This window comes from Oncorhynchus mykiss, chromosome 1 (assembly GCF_013265735.2).
Source record: "Oncorhynchus mykiss isolate Arlee chromosome 1, USDA_OmykA_1.1, whole genome shotgun sequence".
Taxonomy (NCBI): Eukaryota; Metazoa; Chordata; class Actinopteri; order Salmoniformes; family Salmonidae; genus Oncorhynchus; species Oncorhynchus mykiss.
This window is the reverse complement of record NC_048565.1, coordinates 8,799,437-8,826,170: the sequence shown is the minus strand read 5'-3', so window position 1 is coordinate 8,826,170 and position 26,734 is coordinate 8,799,437. Positions and strand designations below refer to the sequence as shown.

The 26,734-nt window shown below is 41.7% G+C and overlaps 2 protein-coding genes and 1 pseudogene across 5 annotated transcripts; 2 read left to right on the top strand and 1 right to left on the bottom strand.

Moving 5' to 3' along the window:
• LOC118966103 overlaps nucleotides 1-26,713 on the bottom strand; it is a 51,915-nt pseudogene extending 25,202 nt beyond the window's left edge.
• Nucleotides 1,565-14,585, top strand: LOC110529913. 4 transcript variants are annotated; one of them, XM_036988504.1, is made up of 5 exons: nucleotides 1,565-1,604; nucleotides 1,927-2,002; nucleotides 13,408-13,526; nucleotides 13,755-13,791; nucleotides 13,923-14,585. In XM_036988504.1, the coding sequence occupies exons 2-5, from the start codon at nucleotides 1,964-1,966 to the stop codon at nucleotides 14,421-14,423; spliced, it is 696 nt and encodes a 231-aa protein (XP_036844399.1). In that variant the 5' UTR covers nucleotides 1,565-1,604; nucleotides 1,927-1,963; the 3' UTR covers nucleotides 14,424-14,585. The 4 variants fall into 4 exon arrangements, with proteins under 4 accessions (XP_036844399.1, XP_036844290.1, XP_036844435.1 ...); XM_036988395.1 differs by lacking the exons at nucleotides 1,565-1,604; nucleotides 13,408-13,526; nucleotides 13,755-13,791; nucleotides 13,923-14,585 and adding exons at nucleotides 2,189-2,307; nucleotides 2,536-2,572; nucleotides 2,704-3,104; nucleotides 4,571-8,347 and having other exon boundaries at nucleotides 1,645-2,002; XM_036988540.1 differs by lacking the exons at nucleotides 1,565-1,604; nucleotides 13,408-13,526; nucleotides 13,755-13,791; nucleotides 13,923-14,585 and adding exons at nucleotides 2,189-2,307; nucleotides 2,536-2,572; nucleotides 2,704-2,785; nucleotides 4,571-4,704 and having other exon boundaries at nucleotides 1,645-2,002.
• Nucleotides 17,267-23,082, top strand: LOC118966096. The gene is made up of 3 exons (XM_036988765.1): nucleotides 17,267-22,092; nucleotides 22,246-22,333; nucleotides 22,675-23,082. Exons 1-3 carry the CDS (start codon nucleotides 18,397-18,399, stop codon nucleotides 22,851-22,853), a joined length of 3,963 nt encoding a protein of 1,320 aa, XP_036844660.1. The 5' UTR covers nucleotides 17,267-18,396; the 3' UTR covers nucleotides 22,854-23,082.
• Nucleotides 26,714-26,734: the final 21 nt, after the last annotated feature.

Genomic DNA, 26,734 nt, shown 5'->3' with positions numbered 1-26,734 from the left:
TTCCCGACTGTAGGCTATTCTTTGTTATTGGGCTACAAACCGCAGCTAGGCTATTTAAAAAAAGAAGCTATTGGTCCTCTGTAGCTAAATTATAGGGCTTCTCATGACGTATTAGGCTATTCTGAATGATTTAATTTATTCCTGAACAGACAGCAGTAATTCCGTAACTTTAGAAAATTCCTCCAGAACCCTTCATGCAGCTATGATTCTATAAGGAAACAAATGATGAAGTGCAACTCTGGAGAGATGAGGGGGCACGATAATTGACGAAGAGGCAACTCGAATGAACTTTGATCGCTTTTATTATAATTGTTACATAGCAAAAAGTGAAAATTATTTTTCATGGCACGAGAGGTACCGGATTCGGCCAAGTAGGTTCCGGAACAAAACAGTCCAGAACGGAACGGTGCCGGATCCTGTTCTGGCATGATCCTGCTCAAATTAAGCACTGATTTGAAGTACCTAGGCCTCTACCTGCTGAGTATAAAGATTATTAAACTAGATTCAGTGGGCTTGTCATTCACAGTACTGATGAAAAATCAAGTACAGTTGATCTAAATGTGGATATACGAGGACATCTAGTGGTCACCGGATAAAAAAAAAAAATTCATGCAAGCTATCTTTGCACTAGCATGCGATGCCATATATTTGACGCAGGTATTTATTTTTCAACATGTATTGTCATTGACTGGAACAAAATATAATTGTATGAGCTATGCCTCTGTGTCCCGGCGTTGTTGTACCCCTCTACTATCTGGCTTGGTGGGGCGATCTCGTTCTGCATGCCTGCTTCACTGAGATACAATGTGTCGTCATGCATTTGTGCATGCACGCTGTTAACGGTCATACCCGTCTTGCTAACTTAGCTAGCTCATCAACCAGTATTTTATTCGCTTTTTCTGCACGATAGCACTTATTAAAGCCTTGAAACTCATGGGGACCCCACTGTTACCACGGGTCATCGAGCTAGCCCTTATTTGGCAGCAGGGTTGCATCGGTTTCCATTGGATTTGACAGCTTGTTAGGCTGGGTAGCTAGGTAGCTAATTCGCTAACGCGAACTGTTTATCACGTAGCAGCCTATGCTGACTAGCATCGCTAGCAACTAGCTAACATGGATAAAGTCTAGTCGTGGGTCCACAAAATCAAACAAATGGTACTGAACTGATGACAAAATCATGTTTAGAAATTGTAGTAGCTATTTATGTTTTTGTTGTTGTTGTTGCTTAATGACATTGCGAATATCATATTTTTTGTCATTTAACTACCGGTATGCATTTAATCCGGTTTCGGCATGAGAAAAGTATTAATCGCAAATTCCAGCACTAACGGATACCGGGAAAAAGAAATATGAGAACCGGTCACGAATGCGGAGCCACGCCCTAAAATAACATGTGACCACAAGGCGTTTGTGACGCAATCATGCGTTCCAACTTTGTCATAATTGTCTGTAGGTTCTAAATTGCTGATGAGCTTGGCTTCCCTTCAGAAAGTAGCTGATTCTTGTACTCTACAGCTGTATTTTCCTACAGTTACTAATAATACTAGCAACAAAACAGATTTCACTCCTTAAAATGATATTGCCAGATGGAAGAAAATAATAAGGTAGGCCTAAACTGTAATAAGATATACCTGAAAGACTGCTTGTGTTTAATCCTGAATCCAGTTGCCCCTCTTGTACTGGGATAAAACAATAGGCAAGCCATGAACCTTATGGAGGAGTACATGTGTTTTGTAGACACACCTGGGTTCTAGACTGGCTGAGGTAAACATTTTAGGAAAGCCTGGGTTTTTAATATCGAAGTCATTCTAAGGGGTAGGTTTGACAAAGCAAATGAGTGAGTGAGTCTTTGACATGAAGACAGTGGTTAGATTCTGCCATTGGGACTGCTCTGATGTTTCCATTCTCTCCTGGTTATGACCATAGAGCCTTGTCCCAGTCTCTAGACCTGCCTGTCTGTGTGATGGATGACCACCTGACCTCTGAAGCTGTCAATGAGATGGTAAGTTGACCTTGTCATTTCAGTGAGGCTATCATTGGCAATGTTGACGTACCACAACCATCTCTGTTGTGTTGCAGTTGTTTAATTGGCCCAACGTTGCCAATGCTACTCCCCTCTTTAACAGTTAATAATTATTTCAGTATGATATTTGCTGTTAATTAAGTTTGATTATTTGCAATATACCAGGAGCAGAGCAATTCTACCAGGAGCAGAGCAACCTCAGTGATGGAAACCACAGAAGAGGGAATGCTCAACATTGTGGAACATCTGACACTTATGGACTTCCTTCAAAACCTAACTGAGAAGTATGTTCTGTTTTCTTTGGTACTATCACACCTTCAAGGAAATAGGATCAAATTAGAAACTGATCAATCTGAAAGAAATGTTCAGTGCTAGAAAAGTTGTCACATTGCAATTTTGCCAAAACAACTGACACAAAGCAAGTATAACTTCACGATCAGGCAAATAATTAAATAAAAACTATTCTGCCACGCATCCTGATATGACAACATTTATAACAATATTGTTTTCAGGCAATGGAGGGGGATTCGTGAGGGCATGTTTGACCCGGTAAGATCATGTTACTGACAATTTAATCAGATTACCATGAAAACTCTGCCTAATGTTTAACCTTGTTCATAAGCTTTTGAAAGACGCACTATGCAACATTTTAAAACACTTCTTCTGTTTCTGGAATACAGCTGACAAAACAACAGCTTGCCGGCTTGTGTCTGAGGATTGTCCAGTTTTTATCGGACAAGCTGATGCAGATCATCATCCCAGGTCTTTACGAACTACTGGGCATCCAAGATGCTGCCTCTGCTCCATTGTCACAGAGATCTCTCACAGCGTCACTCACCAGTCTGTTAGACGATAAGACTAACACCAAGTCCCGCGTGAGATTTACTGAGGCTGGTGTACCTAAGAGGCCAGGCAGTCGAAAGTCTTACAATAGCTTTCGCATCCCGACTCCCTACCCTTCCTCCAACTGTATGGAGCAGGAAGAGGAAGAAGAACAGGAATCACAACTTAAGTTCAAGGAGATTTACCTGACTAAGGGCAGTCTGGGCAGTGGAAGCTACCTGCCCAAGGGGGCCATGAGGTATGTTCTTAAAGGGAAATTTAACAACTTCATATTCATCTCCAGCATCACCATATGTGAAAATTACACATTTCCATGCATTGTAGTAAAAAAAAATATAGAGGGACGTAACTGTTTCCAATAGTGCTGAGAAATTAGTGCTTTTTGAGGTTGGTTTGGTTTCCATTCAAATATTTAAAAAATAATCACGGTTTTGGATTTCAATACTTTTTCTAGACATTGAATGCACTATGGATTATGTGTGTTGAATGCTGTAACAACACATAATAAAACAATGAATAAAAGTCCCATGATGGTAGTGACTGTCCATTACTGTTTATGACTTATCAACCATCATTTACTTTCTCATATAAAATATTTATTTGATGACTTTATTATTTCATTCCAAGTCATCAACTCATCTCTATAGAGCTGCTGCTTATCCTGTCTGACAAAATCACTATTTTAGTAGTTCTTCTAAGTAAATAAGACCTACTTTTATGACCGCTGAACACCAACTGTCAATCACTTAGATCATGTATTTCCAGGTAGAGAATCCTCGCAACGCAACTGCTTTTTTTCTCTCTCATGCATTCTCTCGTCTCTCCGTCTCAGTTAATGAGGTTTCCGTATCTGCTCCACACAGAGTGGACAAGCAAGTGGGCGTGCAATGGATTATGGGAATTAATTGCCGTATTTTCTGTGCTAAACTATGTAGAATATTGGCCTGTTGGAAACTACAACTCCCTACTACATTGCATAGTTCGTGCTTGATCTGATTTATCTCTACAGAAACTGAGCATCGAGCTCACAGAAGAAGAAAAAAATTAACTATATGGAATTCAAATAATTGAGCCGACGTCAGTCAATTAGTTGTTTAAAAAACGAAAAATAACAAAAATGTTGGTTAAATGCTCAGCTCTAGATTCTAATGACATCATCAGTGTGCATCGTGTGATTTTAACCAATTATGAGTAGGCATTGCCTACTAATTGGTTGATGATGTCATAGAAAACACTTATCTTCCTCTTTCTTTTTTTACTACAAAACATAGAAATGCCCGTTTTTCACATATGCTGATGTTGGGGTGGTGCTGGAGATGATGAATATGAAGTTGAAACATTTAGAAATTTCCCTTTAACATTTCTTCAAACTGCCTTGTATTTATGATTGTCCTTGAAGTTATTAGAAGTTACAGTATTTGAAGTTTATAGTAATTTGGATTTTTGTAGAGGATAGATGTTGCCAGGATAGAAAAATATCTACAGGCCAGTTTCAATACAAATGACTTATACAAAATACATTTTATTGGGCTTTAGAAATTAAGCAGTTAGGCTGACATCACACTAAGGTTTTTTCTCAGAGAAACAGCAGCGTTTTCCTCATTGTTTTCAATGGTGCAGATGTATTTGACACACTGAATGTGCATCACAGCCTTACATATTATTTGTTTGACTTTGATGATTTCTGCGTTTTTTTCCCCCAAGGACTCTAACCTCTCTGTCTGATGTGCAGAAGAAAACAACCAACTCTGAGACGCTACAAGTCCTCTTAGGTGTCTCAGAGGACACCCTTGTCACCTGTGTGCAGGACAGCCTGCAAGGTTCTCTCTCCAAACTTGCATGCATGTCCAATTCTCCATCTGGAAGTGCAGGCTCTATGATGCTAACCCCTGCTGTAATGGCAGAGTTGGCTAAAGATGTCAAGTCGGCCTTATCAGTGGTCGTTAAGAGTGCCTCCGCAAGTCAAACCTCTCTAGTGACACCGGTAAGGGGAGACTCACAGACCAAGTTGACTGAGAGCATGGTGACAGAGCTGGCTGTTAAACTTGAAAAAGTTGACCAAGAGAGCAAGAGTCTAACAGGGCAAGTCATGACCACCATCTCTGACACAATGGTGGCTTTTGTTGACGAGAACCAACAGAATTTGCTGGAAGATCTGAAGGACAAGATCACGTTTTTGGCATCGCATGTTGGCTTCATTGAGGATCTTGATGCCCTGATAAGGAAATACGAGAGCAGCTACAATATTAGTGAATCTGGTTCCTCCTGCACGCTCACATCTAAGAGCATCCAAAAACTCTCTAGCCGGGAGTTTCAAACATCAGCAATACAAGCAGTGAGTGGAGTTCTTGACAAAAAAGTCAGTAGTTTGAGCTTTCCTAGTTCAGTCGTTCAGTCTGAGTTAACAGGTGCTGTATCAGGTCAAACATTGTCTGGCATTGTAAAGACAGAGTCAATTCACCCAGTGGGCTCAACAGCGTCAGTAGTTGTTAAGACTTTCGTGTCAGATATGAAGTCCTTGGCTGAATCTGAAGAGAGTCCCCAACAGAAGAGTGCCTGGTCTGCTGCTGTTCACATTTACCACAGCATCCAAAACAACTTGAAAGATTATTTCGGCAAGCTTCAGCGATGTGCCTTAAAGAGCATTGTCACATCTGATGATAACATCACAAATGCTGAGTTCAAGGAGACAGTTCCACTTCCTTGCTTAGACATGACATATAGGCCCAGTAAGAGTGAGCCTCAGTTGCCAGAGTCCACTGGTGCAGTTACTTTACAAAGAGGCCTAAGTGAGAGCTCAAAACTTCTTTGGGCAAAAACTGAGTCAGAAGAAAGCAAGCTCCTTCTGACAACTTGCACCAAAGAAGTCATCTCAGAGCTTCTGGTCTTGTACAACACTGAGATGTCAAAGGAGGACGCCCTGTACACTGTTGGAGAAAAAGGATCAGGCTTCTCTATTGAGAGAGAGAAATTTGTAGAGGGTGTTCTGGCTCAGCTTGGGGATATTGCCCATTCCAGGGCCTCATCACCAATAGTATGTGAGTTCCCCTGTCAAATTGAGGACAGCAGAAGTAAGGCCACAGCTTCTTTGACCAGTCTGTTAGATTGTATTAGAAAACTCTCAAGTGAGGAATTTAAGAGAAATGCCACTCAAGCAGTGAGTGAGTTCCTAGTTAAAAAGTCCACCAGTAGCTTAACTAGTGCAAAGCCTGCTTATTCTGTAGCATCCAGGTCTTGTTCCATTCAAAACCAGTACACATGGTCAAAGGATATTTGTGCGGATTCTGCTGCCTTTGGCATCATTGAAACATTTGTGGAAGACCTGCAGAGCTCGGCGCAACCTGCAGAAGTAGAGGAGAGAGAACCTGACCTCCAGGAAAATGCACAAAAGCTTCAGAGGAGGATCTGGTCTGCTACCACTAGTTTATATAACAATATTCAGAAGACATTAAAGGACTTCATCATTCATCAGCGGAGGTCAGACATGCTGAGCAGAATGTCTACTCATATACCCACAGAGGACTCTGGACATCTTGGGACTAAGGAGCACATTTGTTTGGCAAGCCAGGACTTGAGGCAAGCTAGTAAGAGTGTGCCTCACTTGCACAGTTTGAACCTTGAAGTGGCTCTACACAGGGGTGTCAGCGAGAGTTCAAAACTTCTCTGGACTGAAACAGACGAGGCTCTACTGACCAATAGTACCAAAGAGGTCATTTCAACAATCTTGACCTCATGCGAGGATCAGGCATCAAATGCACCTTGCTTCTCGACAGTAGGAAAGAAAATATCTGATATGTCCCTTGAGGTCAACATGTTGGTAGGTGGTGTTCTGTCTCAGCTGAAGGACATCTCCTTGTCAAGGTCCCCAACACCATGTGAAGACATGTTTGAACATCTCCAAGGTTCTCCTGAGCGAACCTCTCCAGTAAGTCTAGATTGCAGCACGGCTGCCTCCAAAGGCATTGCATCTTCCCACAGTCTTTCAACAAAGAGCCTCCAAAAACTCTCTAGTCATGAGTTCCAAACCAAAGCTGAGAAAGGAGTGAGTGATGTCATCTCTAGATCATTTAACATTGTGGAGGACGGTACAACAGATAAGTACCTCCAGTCTGTATCTACATCCACCACATCTACTGATATTATACAAACCATGGTGAAAGACCAGCAGGAGCTCACCCAGACCACCCAATCATCTGACATGGTATCTGGAACCTCCCTGCTCACCACTGGACAGGTTTCTGAGAAAAGAATCTGGTCTGTTGCTCGTAACATCTACTACAGTCTGCAAAGTAAGATTACGGAGTTTCTCAGAAAAGATCTTCAAAGATCAGACACAACACTTGGTTCAATCCAAATATTTACATATCAAAGCAGTCTTGCTTCACAAAGAGCAAGTCTCTGCCATCTTGAGGTCAACCAGAGCAGTGTTACACCTGGTGGAAACGATGCCTGTGTGGACATTCCGCACAAATTACTACCTAAAACTACTGAGCTCTCAGGATCCATGCTGGAGGATATTGGCACGATCCGTTGTAGGAGTGCTGACAGCCAAAATACAAGAAATACCTCTTCTTCACGCTCTTCTATCTCTCTAACACCTACTTCAAAATTAAGGCAGTCGAAATGGCACTTTGCTTTACCCGGGACTCCCATCCCCACTGAGTTTCCTGCTCAGATTGACTTTCCCATTGTTAGAAACACAATCATTGAGGACTTCTTTCACACAGAGGACTTACTTCCTGTAACCTTTGTGGACAAAGTCAGGCAAGCTGCTGGGGTGGTAGTGGACATTATGGTGGAAAGTGTTGAGAACACACAGGAAAATGGACAGGGTGCTTCACATCTTGACGACCTCCGATCTGCTGTTAGGAAATTGAGAAAAATAATTTCCACTTGGACCATCCACATTTTCAGCCATGAATTGTTGGATAAAGTGATAGCCCTTCAGGACAGCCACAGCACTCCACAGGTCTTAACATTGGAAGCAGCCAAAAGTGCTTCAGACTCCATTCTTTCAAGGCTGAAATGGGGAAATGAACAATGTGCCATATCCAAGGAGCTCTCCTCTCAGCTTCTCCAGATATTTGCTGAAGAGACAGTGAAGTGCTTCCTGAGACAGTGGTCAGATGAGTATGAAAACATAAACTTTGATGTTTCAGTCCAGAACGATCCAAAGACTTCTACTTGCATGGTCATTCTTCAAATGATCACCAAAGCCACTGCTAAATGTTATTTTGAGTCCGCTACCAGCGTGGCCACCAGTGACATTGTAGAAGGCGTGTTTGATTTGGAAAGGGATACCATCAGCAGTACTGGAGAGCAGGTCCTCACCTTCAATACAAAGGTATAGTACACATACATCTTTCATGAATAACACTGCTGTTGACCTTTTATATGATTATTTGTGTCATGGCATTGCACTGGTTCTTTTCAGTTGATATGCTGTACTTTAAGATATCAAAAAAATGTAAGTTTGTTTTAATGTGCCTTTTCCCACCAACCAGGGTTCCAAGAATGTTAGTAAGAACCTCTGTCCTCAAGAGTCTCTGGAGTACCAGCCTCAGAACATTTCCCCTACTGTGTACTTTACAGGTAAGCCCTGCTGCTGTTTAGGCTGCTGCTCAGTCAAGACTGAGACATTATCCCTTTACCATTCCACTAATTCATTTGGAAAGACATTGTACTCCTCTGAGTTGTTACCTATGACATACTGTACTGTGGGCTGGGTGGTAGCCTAGTGGGTTAAGAGGTTGGGCCAGTAACCGATAGGTTGCTGGTTCAGAATCCCTGAGTTCACGAGGCAAAATCTGTCAATGTGCTCTTGAGCAAGGCACTTCATCCTAATTGCTCCTTGTAAGTCTCTCTGGATAAGAGTGTCTGATAAATGAGTAAAAATGTAAATTGATGGCATGCTGGATGGTCTTTCGTTGCAGAGACGATGACAACATCTCATGGCTCCTTTTCTCCAGAGGGAATTTATGATATCGCATCGTCCTTCCCACTTGAAGAGAAGAGTCGCAAACCCTCCCTTTTCACCAGATTGTCTAGATCCATCACGAAAGGCTTTCTCAGCACATTTAAATCTTCAAGGAAAACCAAATTATTTAAATAAATTCCTCATTATAAACAACGAGAGCATTCATTTGTTCAGATGAGAATCTAATCGTATTGGTCACATACGCCGAAAACAACTGTGAGATGCTTTATTACGAGCCCATTCCCAACAATGCAGAGTTAAAAAGTAAGAACATATTTTCTAAATAGTAACACAATAACAATAACAAGGCTATATACAAGGAGTACCAGTACCGAGTCAATGTGCATGGGTGCGAGGTAGTTGAGGTAATACAGTATGTACATGTAGGTAAGGGTAAAAGTGACTAGGCAATCAGGATAGATAATAAACACAGTAGCAGCAGCTAGTGTGAAAGTCGGTCAGTGTCACAGTGAATGTGTGGGTAGAGTGTAGTGAGTGTGCATCGAGCCAATTCAAGAGAGTCAGTGGAAAACAATTAGAAAAATACATCAATAACAAAGGGGATCAATGCAAATAGTGCAGGTGGCCATTTAATTAACGTTCATCAGTCTAATGGCTTGGGGGTAGAAGCTGTTCAGCAGTCTAATGACTTGGGGGTGGAAGCTGTTCATCAGTCTGATGGCTTGGGGGTAGAAGCTGTTCAGCAGTCTAATGGCTTGGGGGTAGAAGCTGTTCAGCAGTCTTATGGCTTGGGGGTAGAAGCTGTTCAGCAGTCTTATGGCTTGGGGGTAGAAGCTGTTCAGCAGTCTTATGGCTTGGGGGTAGAAGCTGTTCAGCAGTCTTATGGCTTGGGGGTAGAAGCTGTTCAGCAGTCTTATGGCTTGGGGGTAGAAGCTGTTCAGCAGTCTAATGGCTTGGGGGTAGAAGCTGTTCAGCAGTCTAATGACTTGGGGGTAGAAGCTGTTCAGCAGTCTAATGACTTGGGGGTAGAAGCTGTTCAGCAGTCTTATGGCTTGGGGGTAGAAGCTGTTCAGCAGTCTTATGGCTTGGGGGTAGAAGCTGTTCAGCAGTCTTATGGCTTGGGGGTAGAAGCTGTTCAGCAGTCTTATGGCTTGGGGGTAGAAGCTGTTCAGCAGTCTAATGACTTGGGGGTAGAAGCTGTTCAGCAGTCTAATGACTTGGGGGTAGAAGCTGTTCAGCATTCCAATGGCTTTGGGGTGGAAGCTGTTCAGCAGTCTAATGACTTGGGGGTGGAAGCTGTTCAGCAGTCTAATGACTTGGGGGTAGAAGCTGTTCAGCAGTCTAATGACTTTGGGGTAGAAGCTGTTCAGCAGTCTAATGACTTGGGGGTGGAAGCTGTTCACTAGTCTAATGACTTGGGGGTAGAAGCTGTTAAGGAGCCTTTTGTCCCAGACTTGGTGCTCTCGTATCGCTTGCCGTGTGGTAGCAGAGTGAACAGTCTATGACTTGGGTGGTTGGAGCCTTTTGACAATCATTTACATATCACTTATTTTATGTTTATTTGATTTGATGTCATATTGTAAAAGTATGTATCTGTTTTGCTGAAAATATGATTTTGAAAACAACGAATGTCTACAAGTGCTTCATAAAACAGTTATATTTATTTTTGTATTTTCAAAAGACAGCAAATAGCCAATCAAGTATCAACATAAGTGAAATGAAAGACAGATTTAATTTTCAGTGAATAATTGTCTTGTCCAGTGAGCAACTCAATGACATCGATTCAATGACATCATTAGATCACCTCCAAGAAGCATCTTCAACGTTCACCTGACAACCCATTGGATAAGACACATACACTAACCAAGTGTTTCTTACCTGTCAACAAGGTTGAGATCAGAATATAAGGTCCATAAACAAACTGAAAATGGCATACTGAAGATGGAGTCAAAAGGAACTCAGCCTTTCACCCTTTTCATAGCAATGGAATATGTGACACGGTTCGTTATAGTTCATGTTTTCTACAAAAAATGATAAAGGCAGATTCCATTATCCAGTTTGAAAAAAAACTTTTTTTAAATCGACAGAACTACCGTCCTTGGGTGTTCCTGAGCTCACAGTAAAAGGTTAAACTAGACATGTTATTGTGAGTTCTGGAGGCAGAAGATGCTGTTGGTGGTCGATCAAGGGCACTTCCTGTCTACGCACTGCTTCCCGCCCTCTTCGTACTCCTGTTTTGAGATCCACATTTGCTGGAAAGTTCCCTAGAGTAAGACAACATGATGCTTATCAGTACAAATCCCAAACAATACAACCACCATCATTGATGAAGTGCATTAGGTCAAAGTAGTAGGTTATTATCAAACTATTTCAAAACAGGCCAACACACAAATCCCAAAACAAATAGACAAATCATAGTGTGCAAGAGACCAGAAGCATTGCAATACAGTATAAGTATATATCAATGGAGGCTGCTAAGGCTGCTGAGCTGCTCAGTGGAGGCTGCTGCCTCGCTGTGGTGAGAGCACTAACACACTGAACATGATGGACAAGGATGCTCCATATAGCCATCCATCAGTGTCCAGGCACAGCCTGGGTGAATGTAATACAATATGACTAGATATGGTTTGATATCTCTTCTGAAACTGGGGTGGGGTTATTGAGTTCAGGGTTGTGTAATGGTTGCTTCCATGTCAGTCCTCAAAGATGAAATTGCATAGAATCGAATGAATCACATCCAATGATTTCCCGTTTTGGACATTGTTTTGAAAATGATTCTCCATAGCTGCCATACCTTTGATGTCATAACCTGTTACAGAATTCCCCTTCCTTATTAAAAAATTAAAACTATGGAGTTCATTGGCCTACAACACATGTGTGTGTATTTGCCCTTAAAATGATATTGCTAGATGGAATAAAATAATAAGGTAGGCCTAAACTGTAATAAGATGTACTTGAAAGATACTATAAATAGCAGGAGACATACCTGGGTTCTAGACTGGTATTCAGGGCAAGCATTTTAGGATTATACATATGGTTAGTGTCAACTTCTACTTACACGTTAAAGCTCAGCCATGTTGCTACATGTTTACTCATTGACTTCAAGTAGAGCATTGTTTGTGAATCTGATTAAAAGCCTAATAAAAGTGTATCGCCCCCAGCTTGGGCAGCACTGCTACACTGCTTTTTTGGGCTAAAGGTGTTTGTGACACGTGCATGTGTTCCAATGATGTCATAATTGTTTGTAGGTTCTATGTTGCCTATCAACTTGGCTGTCCTTCAGAAAGTAGATAATACTTGTATTTTCAAACAATTAATAAAAATACTAGCAACAAAACAAACTAAATAGATTTAATCCATTAATATGATATTGCCAGATGGAATAAAATAACAAGGTAGGCCTAAACTGTAATAAGATATATCTTATAGACTGCTTCAGTGCATTTGGAAAGTATTCAGACCCCTTGACTTTTTACACATTTCATTTTTTACATTACAGCCTTATTCTAAAATGGATTACATACAACATTTTCCTCATCAATCTACACACAATATCCTATAATGACAAAGCAAAAACAGTTTTTTAGACATTTTTGCAATTTAAAACGGAAAAAAACAGAAATACCTTATTTACATAAGTATTCAAACCCTTTGCTATGAGACTCGAAATTGAGCTCCGGTGCATCCTGTTTCCCTTGATCATCCTTGAGGTATTTCTACAACATGATTGGAGTCCACCTGTGGTAAATTCAATTGATTGGACATGATTTGGAAAGGCACATACCTAAGGTCCCACAGTTGACAGTGCAAAAATCTATTTTAATTCCAGGTTATAAGGCAACAAAATAGGGAAAATGCCAAGGGGGGTGAATACTTTTGCAAGCCACTGTAAATGGTTCAGTTCACATAAACAGTCATTATTTTCAGTTTGAGAGATCATCCCGGGCTTTAACCCGTCTTCTGTAGCTGAGATGTCCCTGGAGGACATAGAACAACAAGACTATGATGTTTCTGACACTGAGACAGTCAGGTAAAGCCACTTACACTCAGTCCAGTTAGATATTCGTGTGGAGATTAAGAGAGAGAGACTAATAAGAAAGAACTTGTTATGGGGCAGGTCAGGCGTCATTCATGGAGTCATTTGTAGGGTCAAGTCCCCAGCCGATCTATTTGAACCGCTCATTATTTGTGGCCATGTATTAACTACTAAGTGAGTCTATGACATGAAAACAGTGGTTAGATTCTGCCATTGGGACTGCTCTGATAATGTTTCCATTCTCTCCTGCTTATGACCATAGAGCCTTGTCCCAGTCTCTAGACCTGCCTGTCTGTGTGGTGGATGACCACCTGACCTCTGAAGCTGTCAATGAGATGGTAAGTTGGCCTTGTCATTTCATATTACAACATTAATCCAATAAAATGTTATAGTGATGCTATCATTGGCAATGTTGACATACCACAACCATCTCTGTTGTGTTGCAGTTGTTTAATTGGCCCAACGTTGCCAATGCTCCTCCCCTCTTTAACAGTTAATAAATATTTCAGTATGATATTTGTTGTTTATTAAGTTTGATTATTTGCAATATAATTACATTTCTACCAGGAGCAGAGCAATTGTACCAGGAGCAGAGCAACCTCAGTGATGGAAACCACAGAAGAGGGAAAGCTCAACAATGTGGAACATCTGACACTTATGGACTTCCTTCAAAACCTAACTGAGAAGTATGTTCTGTTTTCTTTGGTACTATCACACCTTCAAGGAAATAGGATCAAATTAGAAACTGATCAATCGGAAAAAAAATGTCATTGCTAGAAAAGTTGTCACATTGCAATTTTGCCAAAACAACTGACACAAAGCAAGTATAACTTCACGATCAGGCAAATAATTAAATAAAAACTATTCTGCCACGCATCCTGATATGACAACATTTATAACAATATTGTTTTCAGGCAATGGAGGGGGATTCGTGAGGGCATGTTTGACCCGGTAAGATCATGTTACTGACAATTTAATCAGATTACCATGAAAACTCTGCCTAATGTTTAACCTTGTTCATAAGCTTTTGAAAGACGCACTATGCAACATTTTAAAACACTTCTTCTGTTTCTGGAATACAGCTGACAAAACAACACCTTGCCGGCTTGTGTCTGAGGATTGTCCAGTTTTTATCGGACAAGCTGATGCAGATCATCATCCCAGGTCTTTACGAACTACTGGGCATCCAAGATACTGCCTCCTCTCCATTGTCACAGAGATCTCTCACAGCGTCACTCACCAGTCTGTTAGACGATAAGACTAACACCAAGTCCCGCGTGAGATTTACTGAGGCTGGTGTACCTAAGAGGCCAGGCAGTCGAAAGTCTTACAATAGCTTTCGCATCCCGACTCCCTACCCTTCCTCCAACTGTATGGAGCAGGAAGAGGAAGAAGAACAGGAATCACAACTTAAGTTCAAGGAGATTTACCTGACTAAGGGCAGTCTGGGCAGTGGAAGCTACCTGCCTAAGGGGGCCATGAGGTATGTTCTTAAAGGGAAATTTAACAACTTCATATTCATCTCCAGCATCACCATATGTGAAAATTACACATTTCCATGCTTTGTAGTAAAAAAAATATAGAGGGACGTAACTGTTTCCAATAGTGCTGAGAAATTAGTGCTTTTTGAGGTTGGTTTGGTTTCCATTCAAATATTTAAAAATAATCACGGTTTTGGATTTCAATACTTTTTTTAGACATTGAATGCACTATGGATTATGTGTGTTGAATGCTGTAACAACAGATGCTACTGAGCCAGATGTCTATGTGTCAGGGGAGAAGCTCCAGGTGGTATCCGATTTTAAGTACCTTGGCATCATACTTGATTCCAACCTCTCTTTTAAAAAGCATGTGAAAAAGGTAATTCAAATAACCAAATTCAACCTAGCTAATTTTCGATTTATACGAAATTGTTTGACTACAGAGGTAGCAAAACTGTACTTCAAATCTATGATACTCCCCCACTTAACATACTGCTTGACTAGTTGGGCCCAAGCTTGCTGTACAACATTAAAACCTATTCAGTCTGTCTACAAACAGGCTCTCAAAGTGCTTGATAGGAAGCCCAATAGCCATCATCATTGTCACATCCTTAGAAAGCATGAGCTCTTGAGTTGGGAAAATCTTATGCAATACACCGACGCATGTCTTGTATTCAAGATCCTTAATGGCCTGGCTCCCCCTCCACTCAATATTTGTGTTAAACAGAAAACCCAGACATATGGCAGCAGATCCACAAGGTCTGCCATGAGAGGTGACTGTATAGTTCCCCTAAGGAAAAGCACCTTTAGTAAATCTGCATTCTCTGTGAGAGCTTCCCATGTCTGGAATACACTGCCATCAGACACACATAACTGCACCACATATCACACTTTCACAAAATGCTTGAAGACATGGCTAAAGGTCAATCAGATTTGTGAACATGGTCCCTAGCTGTGTGTTGCCGCTTTCCATGTTGTCTGTTGTCTGTAGCTTGTGAGGTGTGGAAACTTTGTTGCTTTTATGAATTTTGACTTGATGCTTTTTGTTTTATGTTGCTCTGTCTGTATGCTACGTCTTGCTTGTCCTATGTTGCTCTGTCTGTATGCTACGTCTTGCTTGTCCTATGTTGCTATGTCTGTATGCTACGTCTTGCTTGTCCTATGTTGCTCTGTCTGTATGCTACGTCTTGCTTGTCCTATGTTGCTCTGTCTGTATGCTACGTCTTGCTTGTCCTATGTTGCTCTGTCTGTATGCTACGTCTTGCTTGTCCTATGTTGCTATGTCTGTATGCTACGTCTTGCTTGTCCTATGTTGCTATGTCTGTATGCTACGTCTTGCTTGTCCTATGTTGCTCTGTCTGTATGCTACGTCTTGCTTGTCCTATGTTGCTATGTCTGTATGCTACGTCTTGCTTGTCCTATGTTGCTATGTCTGTATGCTATGTCTTGCTTGTCCTATGTTGCTCTGTCTGTATGCTACGTCTTGCTTGTCCTATGTTGCTATGTCTGTATGCTACGTCTTGCTTGTCCTATGTTGCTATGTCTGTATGCTACGTCTTGCTTGTCCTATGTTGCTATGTCTGTATGCTACGTCTTGCTTGTCCTATGTTGCTCTGTCTGTATGCTACGTCTTGCTTGTCCTATGTTGCTCTGTCTGTATGCTACGTCTTGCTTGTCCTATGTTGCTCTGTCTGTATGCTACGTCTTGCTTGTCCTATGTTGCTCTGTCTGTATGCTACGTCTTGCTTGTCCTATGTTGCTCTGTCTGTATGCTACGTCTTGCTTGTCCTATGTTGCTATGTCTGTATGCTACGTCTTGCTTGTCCTATGTTGCTATGTCTGTATGCTACGTCTTGCTTGTCCTATGTTGCTCTGTCTGTATGCTACGTCTTGCTTGTCCTATGTTGCTATGTCTGTATGCTACGTCTTGCTTGTCCTATGTTGCTCTGTCTGTATGCTACGTCTTGCTTGTCCTATGTTGCTATGTCTGTATGCTACGTCTTGCTTGTCCTATGTTGCTCTGTCTGTATGCTACGTCTTGCTTGTCCTATGTTGCTCTGTCTGTATGCTACGTCTTGCTTGTCCTATGTTGCTCTGTCTGTATGCTACGTCTTGCTTGTCCTATGTTGCTCTGTCTGTATGCTACGTCTTGCTTGTCCTATGTTGCTCTGTCTGTATGCTACGTCTTGCTTGTCCTATGTTGCTCTGTCTGTATGCTACGTCTTGCTTGTCCTATGTTGCTCTGTCTGTATGCTACGTCTTGCTTGTCCTATGTTGCTCTGTCTGTATGCTACGTCTTGCTTGTCCTATGTTGCTCTGTCTGTATGCTACGTCTTGCTTGTCCTATGTTGCTCTGTCTGTATGCTACGTCTTGCTTGTCCTATGTTGCTCTGTCTGTATGCTACGTCTTGCTTGTCCTATGTTGCTCTGTCTGTATGCTACGTCTTGCTTGTCCTATGTTGCTCTGTCTGTATGCTACGTCTTGCTTGTCCTATGTTGCTCTGTCTGTATGCTACGTCTTGCTTGTCCTATGTTGCTCTGTCTGTATGCTACGTCTTGCTTGTCCTATGTTGCTCTGTCTGTATGCTACGTCTTGCTTGTCCTATGTTGCTATGTCTGTATGCTACGTCTTGCTTGTCCTATGTTGCTCTGTCTGTATGCTACGTCTTGCTTGTCCTATGTTGCTATGTCTGTATGCTACGTCTTGCTTGTCCTATGTTGCTCTGTCTGTATGCTACGTCTTGCTTGTCCTATGTTGCTATGTCTTGCTTGTTCTATGCTGCTATTGTCTATATTGTAATTGTTTTTAATAACCTGCCCAGGGACTGCGGTTGAAAATTAGCCGGCTGGCTAAAACCGGCACTTTTACTGAAACGTTGATTAATGTGCACTGTCCCTGTAAAAATAAAAAATAAATAAATAAAATAAACTCAAACACATAATAAAACAATGAATAAAAGTCCCATGATGGTAGTGACTGTCCATTACTGTTAATGACTTATCAACCATCATTTACTTTCTCATATAAAATATTTATTTGATGACTTTATTATTTCATTCCAAGTCATCAACTCATCTCTATAGAGCTGCTGCTTATCCTGTCTGACAAAATCACAATTTTAGTAGTTCTTCTAAGTAAATAAGACCTACTTTTATGACCGCTGAACACCAACTGTCAATCACTTAGATCATGTATTTCCAGGTAGAGAATCCTCGCAACGCAACTGCTTTTTATCTCTCTCATGCATTCTCTCGTCTCTCCGTCTCAGTCAATGAGGTTTCCGTATCTGCTCCACACAGAGTGGACAAGCAAGTGGGCGTGCAATGGATTGTGGGAATTAATTGCCATATTTTCTGTGCTAAACTATGTAGAATATTGGCCTGTTGGAAACTACAACTCCCTACTACATTGCATAGTTCGTGCTTGATCTGATTTATCTCTACAGAAACTGAGCATCGAGCTCACAGAAGAAGAAAAAAATTAACTATATGGAATTCAAATAATTGAGCCGACGTCGGTCAATTAGTTGTTTAAAAACCGAAAAATAACAAAAATGTTGGTTAAATGCTCAGCTCTAGATTCTAATGACATCATCAGTGTGCATCGTGTGATTTTTAACCAATTATGAGTAGGCATTGCCTGCTAATTGGTTGATGATGTCATAGAAAACACTTATCTTCCTCTTTCTTTTTTACTACAAAACATAGAAATGCCCATTTTTCACATATGCTGATGTTGGGGTGGTGCTGGAGATGATGAATATGAAGTTGAAACATTTAGAAATTTCCCTTTAACATTTCTTCAAACTGCCTTGTATTTATGATTGTCCTTGAAGTTATTAGAAGTTACAGTATTTGAAGTTTATAGCAATTTGGATTTTTGTAGAGGATAGATATTGCCAGGATAGATAGATATCTACAGGCCAGTTTCAATACAAATGACTTATACAAAATACATTTTATTGGGCTTTAGAAATTAAGCAGTTAGGCTGACATCACACTAAGGTTTTTTCTCAGAGAAACAGCAGCGTTTTCCTCATTGTTTTCAATGGTGCAGATGTATTTGACACACTGAATGTGCATCACAGCCTTACATATTATTTGTTTGACTTTGATGATTTCTGCGTTTTTTTTCCCAAGGACTCTAACCTCTCTGTCTGATGTGCAGAAGAAAACAACCAACTCTGAGACGCTACAAGTCCTCTTAGGTGTCTCAGAGGACACCCTCGTCACCTGTGTACAGGACAGCCTGCAAGGTTCTCTCTCCAAACTTGCATGCATGTCCAATTCTCCATCTGGAAGTGCAGGCTCTATGATGCTAACCCCTGCTGTAATGGCAGAGTTGGCTAAAGATGTCAAGTCGGCCTTATCAGTGGTCGTTAAGAGTGCCTCCGCTAGCCAAACCTCTGTAGTGACACCGGTAAGGGGAGACTCACAGACCAAGGTGACTGAGAGCATGGTGAGAGAGCTGGCTGCTAAACTTGAAAAAGTTGACCAAGAGAGCAAGAGTCTAACAGGGCAAGTCATGACCATGATCTCTGACACAATGGTGGCTTTTGTTGACGAGAACGAACAGAATTTGCTGGAAGATCTGAAGGACAAGATCACGTTTTTGGCATCGCATGTTGGCTTCATTGAGGATCTTGATGCCCTGATAAGGAAATACGAGACCAGCTACAATATTGGTGAATCTGGTTCCTCCTGCACGCTCACATCTAAGAGCATCCAAAAACTCTCCAGCCGGGAGTTTCAAACATCAGCAATACAAGCAGTGAGTGGAGTTCTTGACAAAAAAGTCAGTAGTTTGAGCTTTCCTAGTTCAGTCATTCAGTCTGAGTTAACAGGTGCTGTATCAGGTCAAACATTGTCTGGCATTGTAAAGACAGAGTCAATTCACCCAGTGGGCTCAGCAGCGTCAGTAGTTGTTAAGACTTTCGTGTCAGATATGAAGTCCTTGGCTGAATCTGAAGAGAGTCCCCAACAGAAGAGTGCCTGGTCTGCTGCTGTTCACATTTACCACAGCATCCAAAACAACTTGAAAGATTATTTCAGCAAGCTTCAGCGATGTGCCTTAAAGAGCATTGTCACATCTGATGATAACATCACAAATGCTGAGTTTAAGGAGACAGTTCCACTTCCTTGCTTAGACATGACGTATAGGCCCAGTAAGAGTGAGCCTCAGTTGCCAGAGTCCACTGGTGAAGTTACTTTACAAAGAGGCCTAAGTGAGTGCTCAAAACCTCTTTGGGCAAAAACTGAGTCAGAAGAAAGCAAGCTCCTTCTGACAACTTGCACCAAAGAAGTCATCTCAGAGCTTCTGGTCGTGTACAACACTGAGGTGTCAAAGGAGGACCCCCTGTACACTGTTGGAGAAAAAGGATCAGGCTTCTCTATTGAGAGAGAGAAATTTGTAGAGGGTGTTCTGGCTCAGCTTGGGGATATTGCCCATTCCAGGGCCTCATCACCAATAGTATGTGAGTTCCCCTGTCAAATTGAGGACAGCAGAAGTAAGGCCACAGCTTCTTTGACTAGTCTGTTAGATTGTATTAGAAAACTCTCAAGTGAGGAATTTAAGAGAAATGCCACTCAAGCAGTGAGTGAGTTCCTAGTTAAAAAGTCCTCCAGTAGCTTAACTAGTGCACAGCCTGCTTATTCTGTAGCATCCAGGTATTGTTCCATTCAAAACCAGTACACATGGTCAAAGGATATTTGTGCGGATTCTGCTGCCTTTGGCATCATTGAAACATTTGTGGAAGACCTGCAGAGCTTGGCGCAACCTGCAGAAGTAGAGGAGAGAGAACCTGACCTCCAGGAAAATGCACAAAAGCTACAGAGCAGGATCTGGTCTGCTACCACTAGTTTATATAACAATATTCAGAAGACATTAAAGGACTTCATCATTCATCAGCGGAGGTCAGACATGCTGAGCAGAATGTCTAGTCATATACCCACAGAGGACTCTGGACATCTTGGGACTAAGGAGCACATTTGTTTGGCAAGCCAGGACTTGAGGCAAGCTAGTAAGAGTGTGCCTCACTTGCACAGTTTGAACCTTGAAGTGGCTCTACACAGGGGTGTCAGCGAGAGTTCAAAACTTCTCTGGACTGAAACAGACGAGGCTCTACTGACCAATAGTACCAAAGAGGTCATTTCAACAATCTTGACCTCATGCGAAGATCAGGCATCAAATGCACCTTGCTTCTCCACAGTAGGAAAGAAAATATCTGATATGTCCCTTGAGGTCAACATGTTGGTAGGTGGTGTTCTGTCTCAGCTGAAGGACATCTCCTTGTCAAGGTCCCCAACACCATGTGAAGACATGTTTGAACGTCTCCAAGGTTCTCCTGAGCGAACCTCTCCAGTAAGTCTAGATTGCAGCACGGCTGCCTCCAAAGGCATTGCATCTTCCCACAGTCTTTCTACAAAGAGCCTCCAAAAACTCTCTAGTCATGAGTTCCAAACTAAAGCTGAGAAAGGAGTGAGTGAGGTCCTCTCTAGATCATTTAACATTGTGGAGGAAGGTACAACAGAACAGTACCTTCAGTCTGTATCTACATCCACCACATCTACTGATATTATACAAACCATGGTGAAAGACCAGCAGGAGCTCACCCAGACCACCCAATCATCTGACATGGTATCTGGAACCTCCCTGCTCACCACTGGACAGGTTTCTGAGAAAAGGATCTGGTCTGTTGCTCGTAACATCTACTACAGTCTGCAAAGTAAGATTACGGAGTTTCTCCGAAAAGATCTTCAAAGATCAGACACAACACTTGGTTCAATCCAAATCTTTACATATCAAAGCAGTCCTGCATCACAAAGAGCAAGTCTCGGCCATCTTGAGGTCAACCAGAGCAGTGTTACACCTGGTGGAAACGATGCCTGTGTGGACATTCTGCACAAATTACTACCTAAAACCACTGAGCTCTCAGGATCCATGCTGGAGGATATTGACACGATCCGTTGTAGGAGTGCTGACAGCCAAAATACAAGAAATACCTCTTCTTCACGCTCTTCTATCTCTCTAACACCTACTTCAAAATTAAGGCAGTCGAAATGGCACTTTGCTTTACCCGGGACTCCCATCCCCACTGAGTTTCCTGCTCAGATTGACTTTCCCATTGTTAGAAACACAATCATTGAGGACTTCTTTCACACAGAGGACTTACTTCCTGTAACCTTTGTGGACAAAGTCAGGCAAGCTGCTGGGGTGGTAGTGGACATTATGGTGGAAAGTGTTGAGAACACACAGGAAAATGGACAGGGTGCTTCTCATCTTGACGACCTCCGATCTGCTGTTAGGAAATTGAGAAAAATCATTTCCACTTGGACCATCCACATTTTCAGCCATGAATTGGTGGATAAAGTGATAGCCATTCAGGACAGCCACAGCACTCCACAGGTCTTAACATTGGAAGCAGCCAAAAGTGCTTCAGACTCCATTCTTTCAAGGCTGAAATGGGGAAAGGAACAATGTGCCATATCCAAGGAGCTCTCCTCTCAGCTTCTCCAGATATTTGCTGAAGAGACAGTGAAGTGCTTCCTGAGACAGTGGTCAGATGAGTATGAAAACATAAACTTTGATGTTTCAGTCCAGAACGATCCAAAGACTTCTACTTGCATGGTCATTCTTCAAATGATCACCAAAGCCACTGCTAAATGTTATTTTGAGTCCGCTACCAGCGTGGCCACCAGTGACATTGTAGAAGGCGTGTTTGATTTGGAAAGGGATACCATCAGCAGTACTGGAGAGCAGGTCAATACAAAGGTATAGTACACTTTCATGAATAACACTGCTGTTGACCTTTTATATGATTCTTTGTGTCATGGCATTGCACTGGTTCTTTGCAGTTGATATGCTGTACTTTAAGATATCGAAAACATTTCAGTTTGTTTTAATGTGCCTTTTCCCACCAACCAGGGTTCCAAGAATGTTAGTAAGAACCTCTGTCCTCAAGAGTCTCTGGAGTACCAGCCTCAGAACATTTCCCCTACTGTGTACTTTACAGGTAAGCCCTGCTGCTGTTTAGGCTGCTGCTCAGTCAAGACTGAGACATTATCCCTTTACCATTCCACTAATTCATTTGGAAAGACATTGTACTCCTCTGAGTTGTTACCTATGACATACTGTACTGTGGGCTGGGTGGTAGCCTAGTGGGTTAAGAGGTTGGGCCAGTAACCGATAGGTTGCTGGTTCAGAATCCCTGAGTTCACGAGGCAAAATCTGTCAATGTGCTCTTGAGCAAGGCACTTCATCCTAATTGCTCCTTGTAAGTCTCTCTGGATAAGAGTGTCTGATAAATGAGTAAAAATGTAAATTGATGGCATGCTGGATGGTCTTTTGTTGCAGAGACGATGACAACATCTCATGGCTCCTTTTCTCCAGAGGGAATTTATGATATCACATCGTCCTTCCCACTTGAAGAGAAGAGTCGCAAACCCTCCCTTTTCACCAGATTGTCTAGATCCATCACGAAAGGCTTTCTCAGCCCATTCAAATCTTCAAGGAAAACCAAATTATTTAAATAAATTCCTCATTATAACAACGAGAGCATTCATTAGTTCAGATGAGAATCTAATCGTATTGGTCACATACGCCGAAAACAACTGTGAGATGCTTTATTACGAGCCCATTCCCAACAATGCAGAGTTAAAAAGTAAGAAAATATTTTCTAAATAGTAACACAATAACAATAACAAGGCTATATACAAGGAGTACCAGTACCGAGTCAATGTGCATGGGTGGGAGGTAGTTGAGGTAATACAGTATGTACATTTAGGTAAGGGTAAAAGTGACTAGTCAATCAGGATAGATAATAAACACAGTAGCAGCAGCTAGTGTGAAAGTCGGACAGTGAATGTGTGGGTAGAGTGTAGTGAGTGTGCATCGAGCCAATTCAAGAGAGTCAGTGGAAAACAATTAGAAAAATACATCAATAACTAAGGGGGTCAATGCAAATAGTGCAGGTGGCCATTTAATTAACGTTCATCAGTCTTATGGCTTGGGGGTAGAAGCTGTTCAGCAGTCTTATGGCTTGGGGGTAGAAGCTGTTCAGCAGTCTAATGACTTGGGGGTAGAAGCTGTTCAGCAGTCTAATGGCTTGGGGGTAGAAGCTGTTCAGCAGTCTAATGACTTGGGGGTAGAAGCTGTTCAGCAGTCTAATGACTTGGGGGTAGAAGCTGTTCAGCAGTCTAATGACTTGGGGGTAGAAGCTGTTCAGCAGTCTAATGACTTGGGGGTAGAAGCTGTTCAGCAGTCTAATGACTTGGGGGTAGAAGCTGTTCAGCAGTCTAATGACTTGGGGGTAGAAGCTGTTCAGCAGTCTAATGCCTTGGGGGTAGAAGCTGTTCAGCAGTCTAATGACTTTGGGGTAGAAGCTGTTCAGCAGTCTAATGACTTGGGGGTAGAAGCTGTTCAGCAGTCTAATGGCTTGGGGGTGGAAGCTGTTAAGGAGCCTTTTGTCCCAGACTTGGTGCTCTCGTATCGCTTGCCGTGTGGTAGCAGAGTGAACAGTCTATGACTTGGGTGGTTGGAGCCTTTTGCCAATAATTTACATATCACTTATTTTATTTTGATTTGATGTCATATTGTAAACGTATGTATCTGTTTTGCTGAAAATATGATTTTGAAAACAATGAATGTCTACAAGTGCTTCATAAAACAGTTATATTTATTTTTGTATTTTCAAAAGACAGCAAATAGCCAATCAAGTATCAACATAAGTGAAATGAAAGACAGATTTAATTTTCAGTGAATAATTGTCTTGTCCAGTGAGCAACTCAATGACATCGATTCAATGACATCATTAGATCACCTCCAAGAAGCATCTTCAACGTTCACCTGACAACCCATTGGATAAGACACATACACTAACCAAGTGTTTCTTACCTGTCAAGAAGGTTGAGATCAGAAGCTTCTTCAATACCCCAGAAATGGAAAGGCTTTGAGACAAAGACAATCAACTGTCCAGATAATGCACATACACTAACCCGGACGTTCTACTTGCCCCACTGAGTTACAGCAAAGTTATCATTTATGCATGGGTCCACGATCCACTCATAGCTCTCACAGCTATCTGACAGTTCTCAGAATACTAAGGAAGAAGTGTGTGATATTGGATTTGGTATCCTTCCCACTCCCAAGTGATTGGGAGTCCCATATTGTGCCGCATAATTGGCCCAGCGTCGTCCGGGTTTGGCCATCATTGTAAATAAGAATTTGTTCTTAACTGACTTGTCTAGTGAAATAAAGGTTAAATAAAAAATAAACTATTTAAGCTGTCTGCTATTTTGCTGTGTAAATCCACACACTGCAGGGGAATGATGACACATGCTGTGCTAACACATCGTCACAGTAGTTGTCAGTTTTGTAACGTAAATAAAGAGTTTGTCAAATACTCTATGTGAAATACAGTATGTATTATTTTCCCATAATGCCATTATTTCATGTCTTGTGGTATTTTTAGCATTTTTTCCCCCCTTATGTATCAGGTGTATTATTTTGACACTGCACAGACTCATTTAAATGAGCAATAATGATCCACATCTTAATAAAAGAGTTTTAAGGCAGCAGTGTTCATACTGTATTTTACATTGATTTCAACCACTATAGGTCTTCATCAGCAAGTGAGGATTTCTATGGATAAAAACTAGTGTTAAGTGTGGGGGGGGGGGGGGGGGCCTCAATTAGACCCATGTCAAACACTTACAATCACGTACAGTACAACCACATTCAGTACAATCACATAGTCACATTCAGTACAATCACATACAGTACAACCACATAGTCACATACAGCACAACCACAGTCACATTCAGTCAACTGAATGATTCTAGAATAATAATAATTCCATTCACATTTGGCTACTACAAATAGCCAGTGAAATATGATACGTTTTTTGTTACTTGAGAGGAATGACTGAGAATCCACTGCCTGCCGTTGTAAACTTTCTGCACACAAATCAAACACAGTACTGACTATATCTATAAGCCTCATCCAAAGGAACGAAATTCTAAGTCGTCCGCATTGTTTCAGGCATCATCCGTTCCAAAGTCTCATCTTGTTCACTGTAAAAAAAAAAATAAAAAAAATTAGATAAGAGTTCCTTTTTGGACAATTCCAGGTTGTCCCTCCTTGTTTCAGTATGTTTAATCTGCCTAATGACCAGGATCCTGGTGTCTACCCAATGTGCTGAGCACTCCTCCTGGACAGAGTCCGCGCTACATTCAGCTGCTGCAACCATGGTCTCTGTGTGAAGGCACTGTTAGAGAGTCAATCAACCAGAACAAGGTTAGGAGACCAAATCTGTGTCCTAGCATTGTGAAATACTGTATATGTAATGGCTTCAATACATTAATGAAGCGCCCTTACATTCTATCCTCTCCCCATACTGAAACAACTTGTTAGGGTGAACCAATAAGACTGACACTATATACCTTCTAAGCATGATAGTTGGCTCATGATTTGTTTCAAGACTTGTTAGGGTAAACCAATAACAGCTTCTAACCCCAAGTCATAAGACTGCTGAACAGCTTCTACCCCCAAGTCATAAGACTGCTGAACAATTAATCAAATGGCCACTGGACAAGTTCCAATGTTTTATTATTTGTTACTTTAGTTTATTGGGTAAATATTCTCTTAACTCTTCTTGAACTGCACTGTTTGTTAAGGGCTTGTAAGTAAACTATTTCACGGAAAGATCTACACTTGTTGTATTCAGCGCATGTGACAAATTAAAGTTTGAGTTGATTTGACTATGTACCTTCTAAGCATGATGGTTGGCTCATGATTTGTTTGTACTGAAATCTATTCAGGGAGGATAAGGGTATATCATAGGCAGTGATGTAGTGGTAAAACCATTGACTGGTAAATGCTGATTGCCGTTCAGGATTAAAGAAGTAACGCTCCCTCTACTTTCAATGCATCTTCCACAAAAGGTGGGTAAATGCTTGAACAAAATAAAATAAAAAGTGTGTAAACAGCTTTTACATGTGTTCCCCCCCACCACCACTGATTATAGGAGGCTTCTTCTGACAGTATTCACACCTTTCATAAGAAACCTCCAGAGAAATATTCATATTCACCGTAGCTGTCATTTAAACTTGGACTAACCTGGCCAAGGCCAAACAGTATATGGCGTTTTCTCTGGGTGTGCGGTCGCAGTGGAGAGAAAAGGCCTCCAGTGAGGTGGTGAGTATCTGGGCGGAGTTTGGCGAGGCAAACACAGGTCTGAGATTGGTGTCTCTGGAAATGGGCGGGAGCGGGACTCTCCTCCTCCATTGGTTGCTGTTCTGATCCCCACTCTCATCCTCCTCACATCCCTTCCCTCCACATCCCCTCTTCTTCTCTCTTTCATCCCTCATGGCCACAGGGTGTAGCTTCGGTAGTTGAAGAGGTTTATCCTGGGATG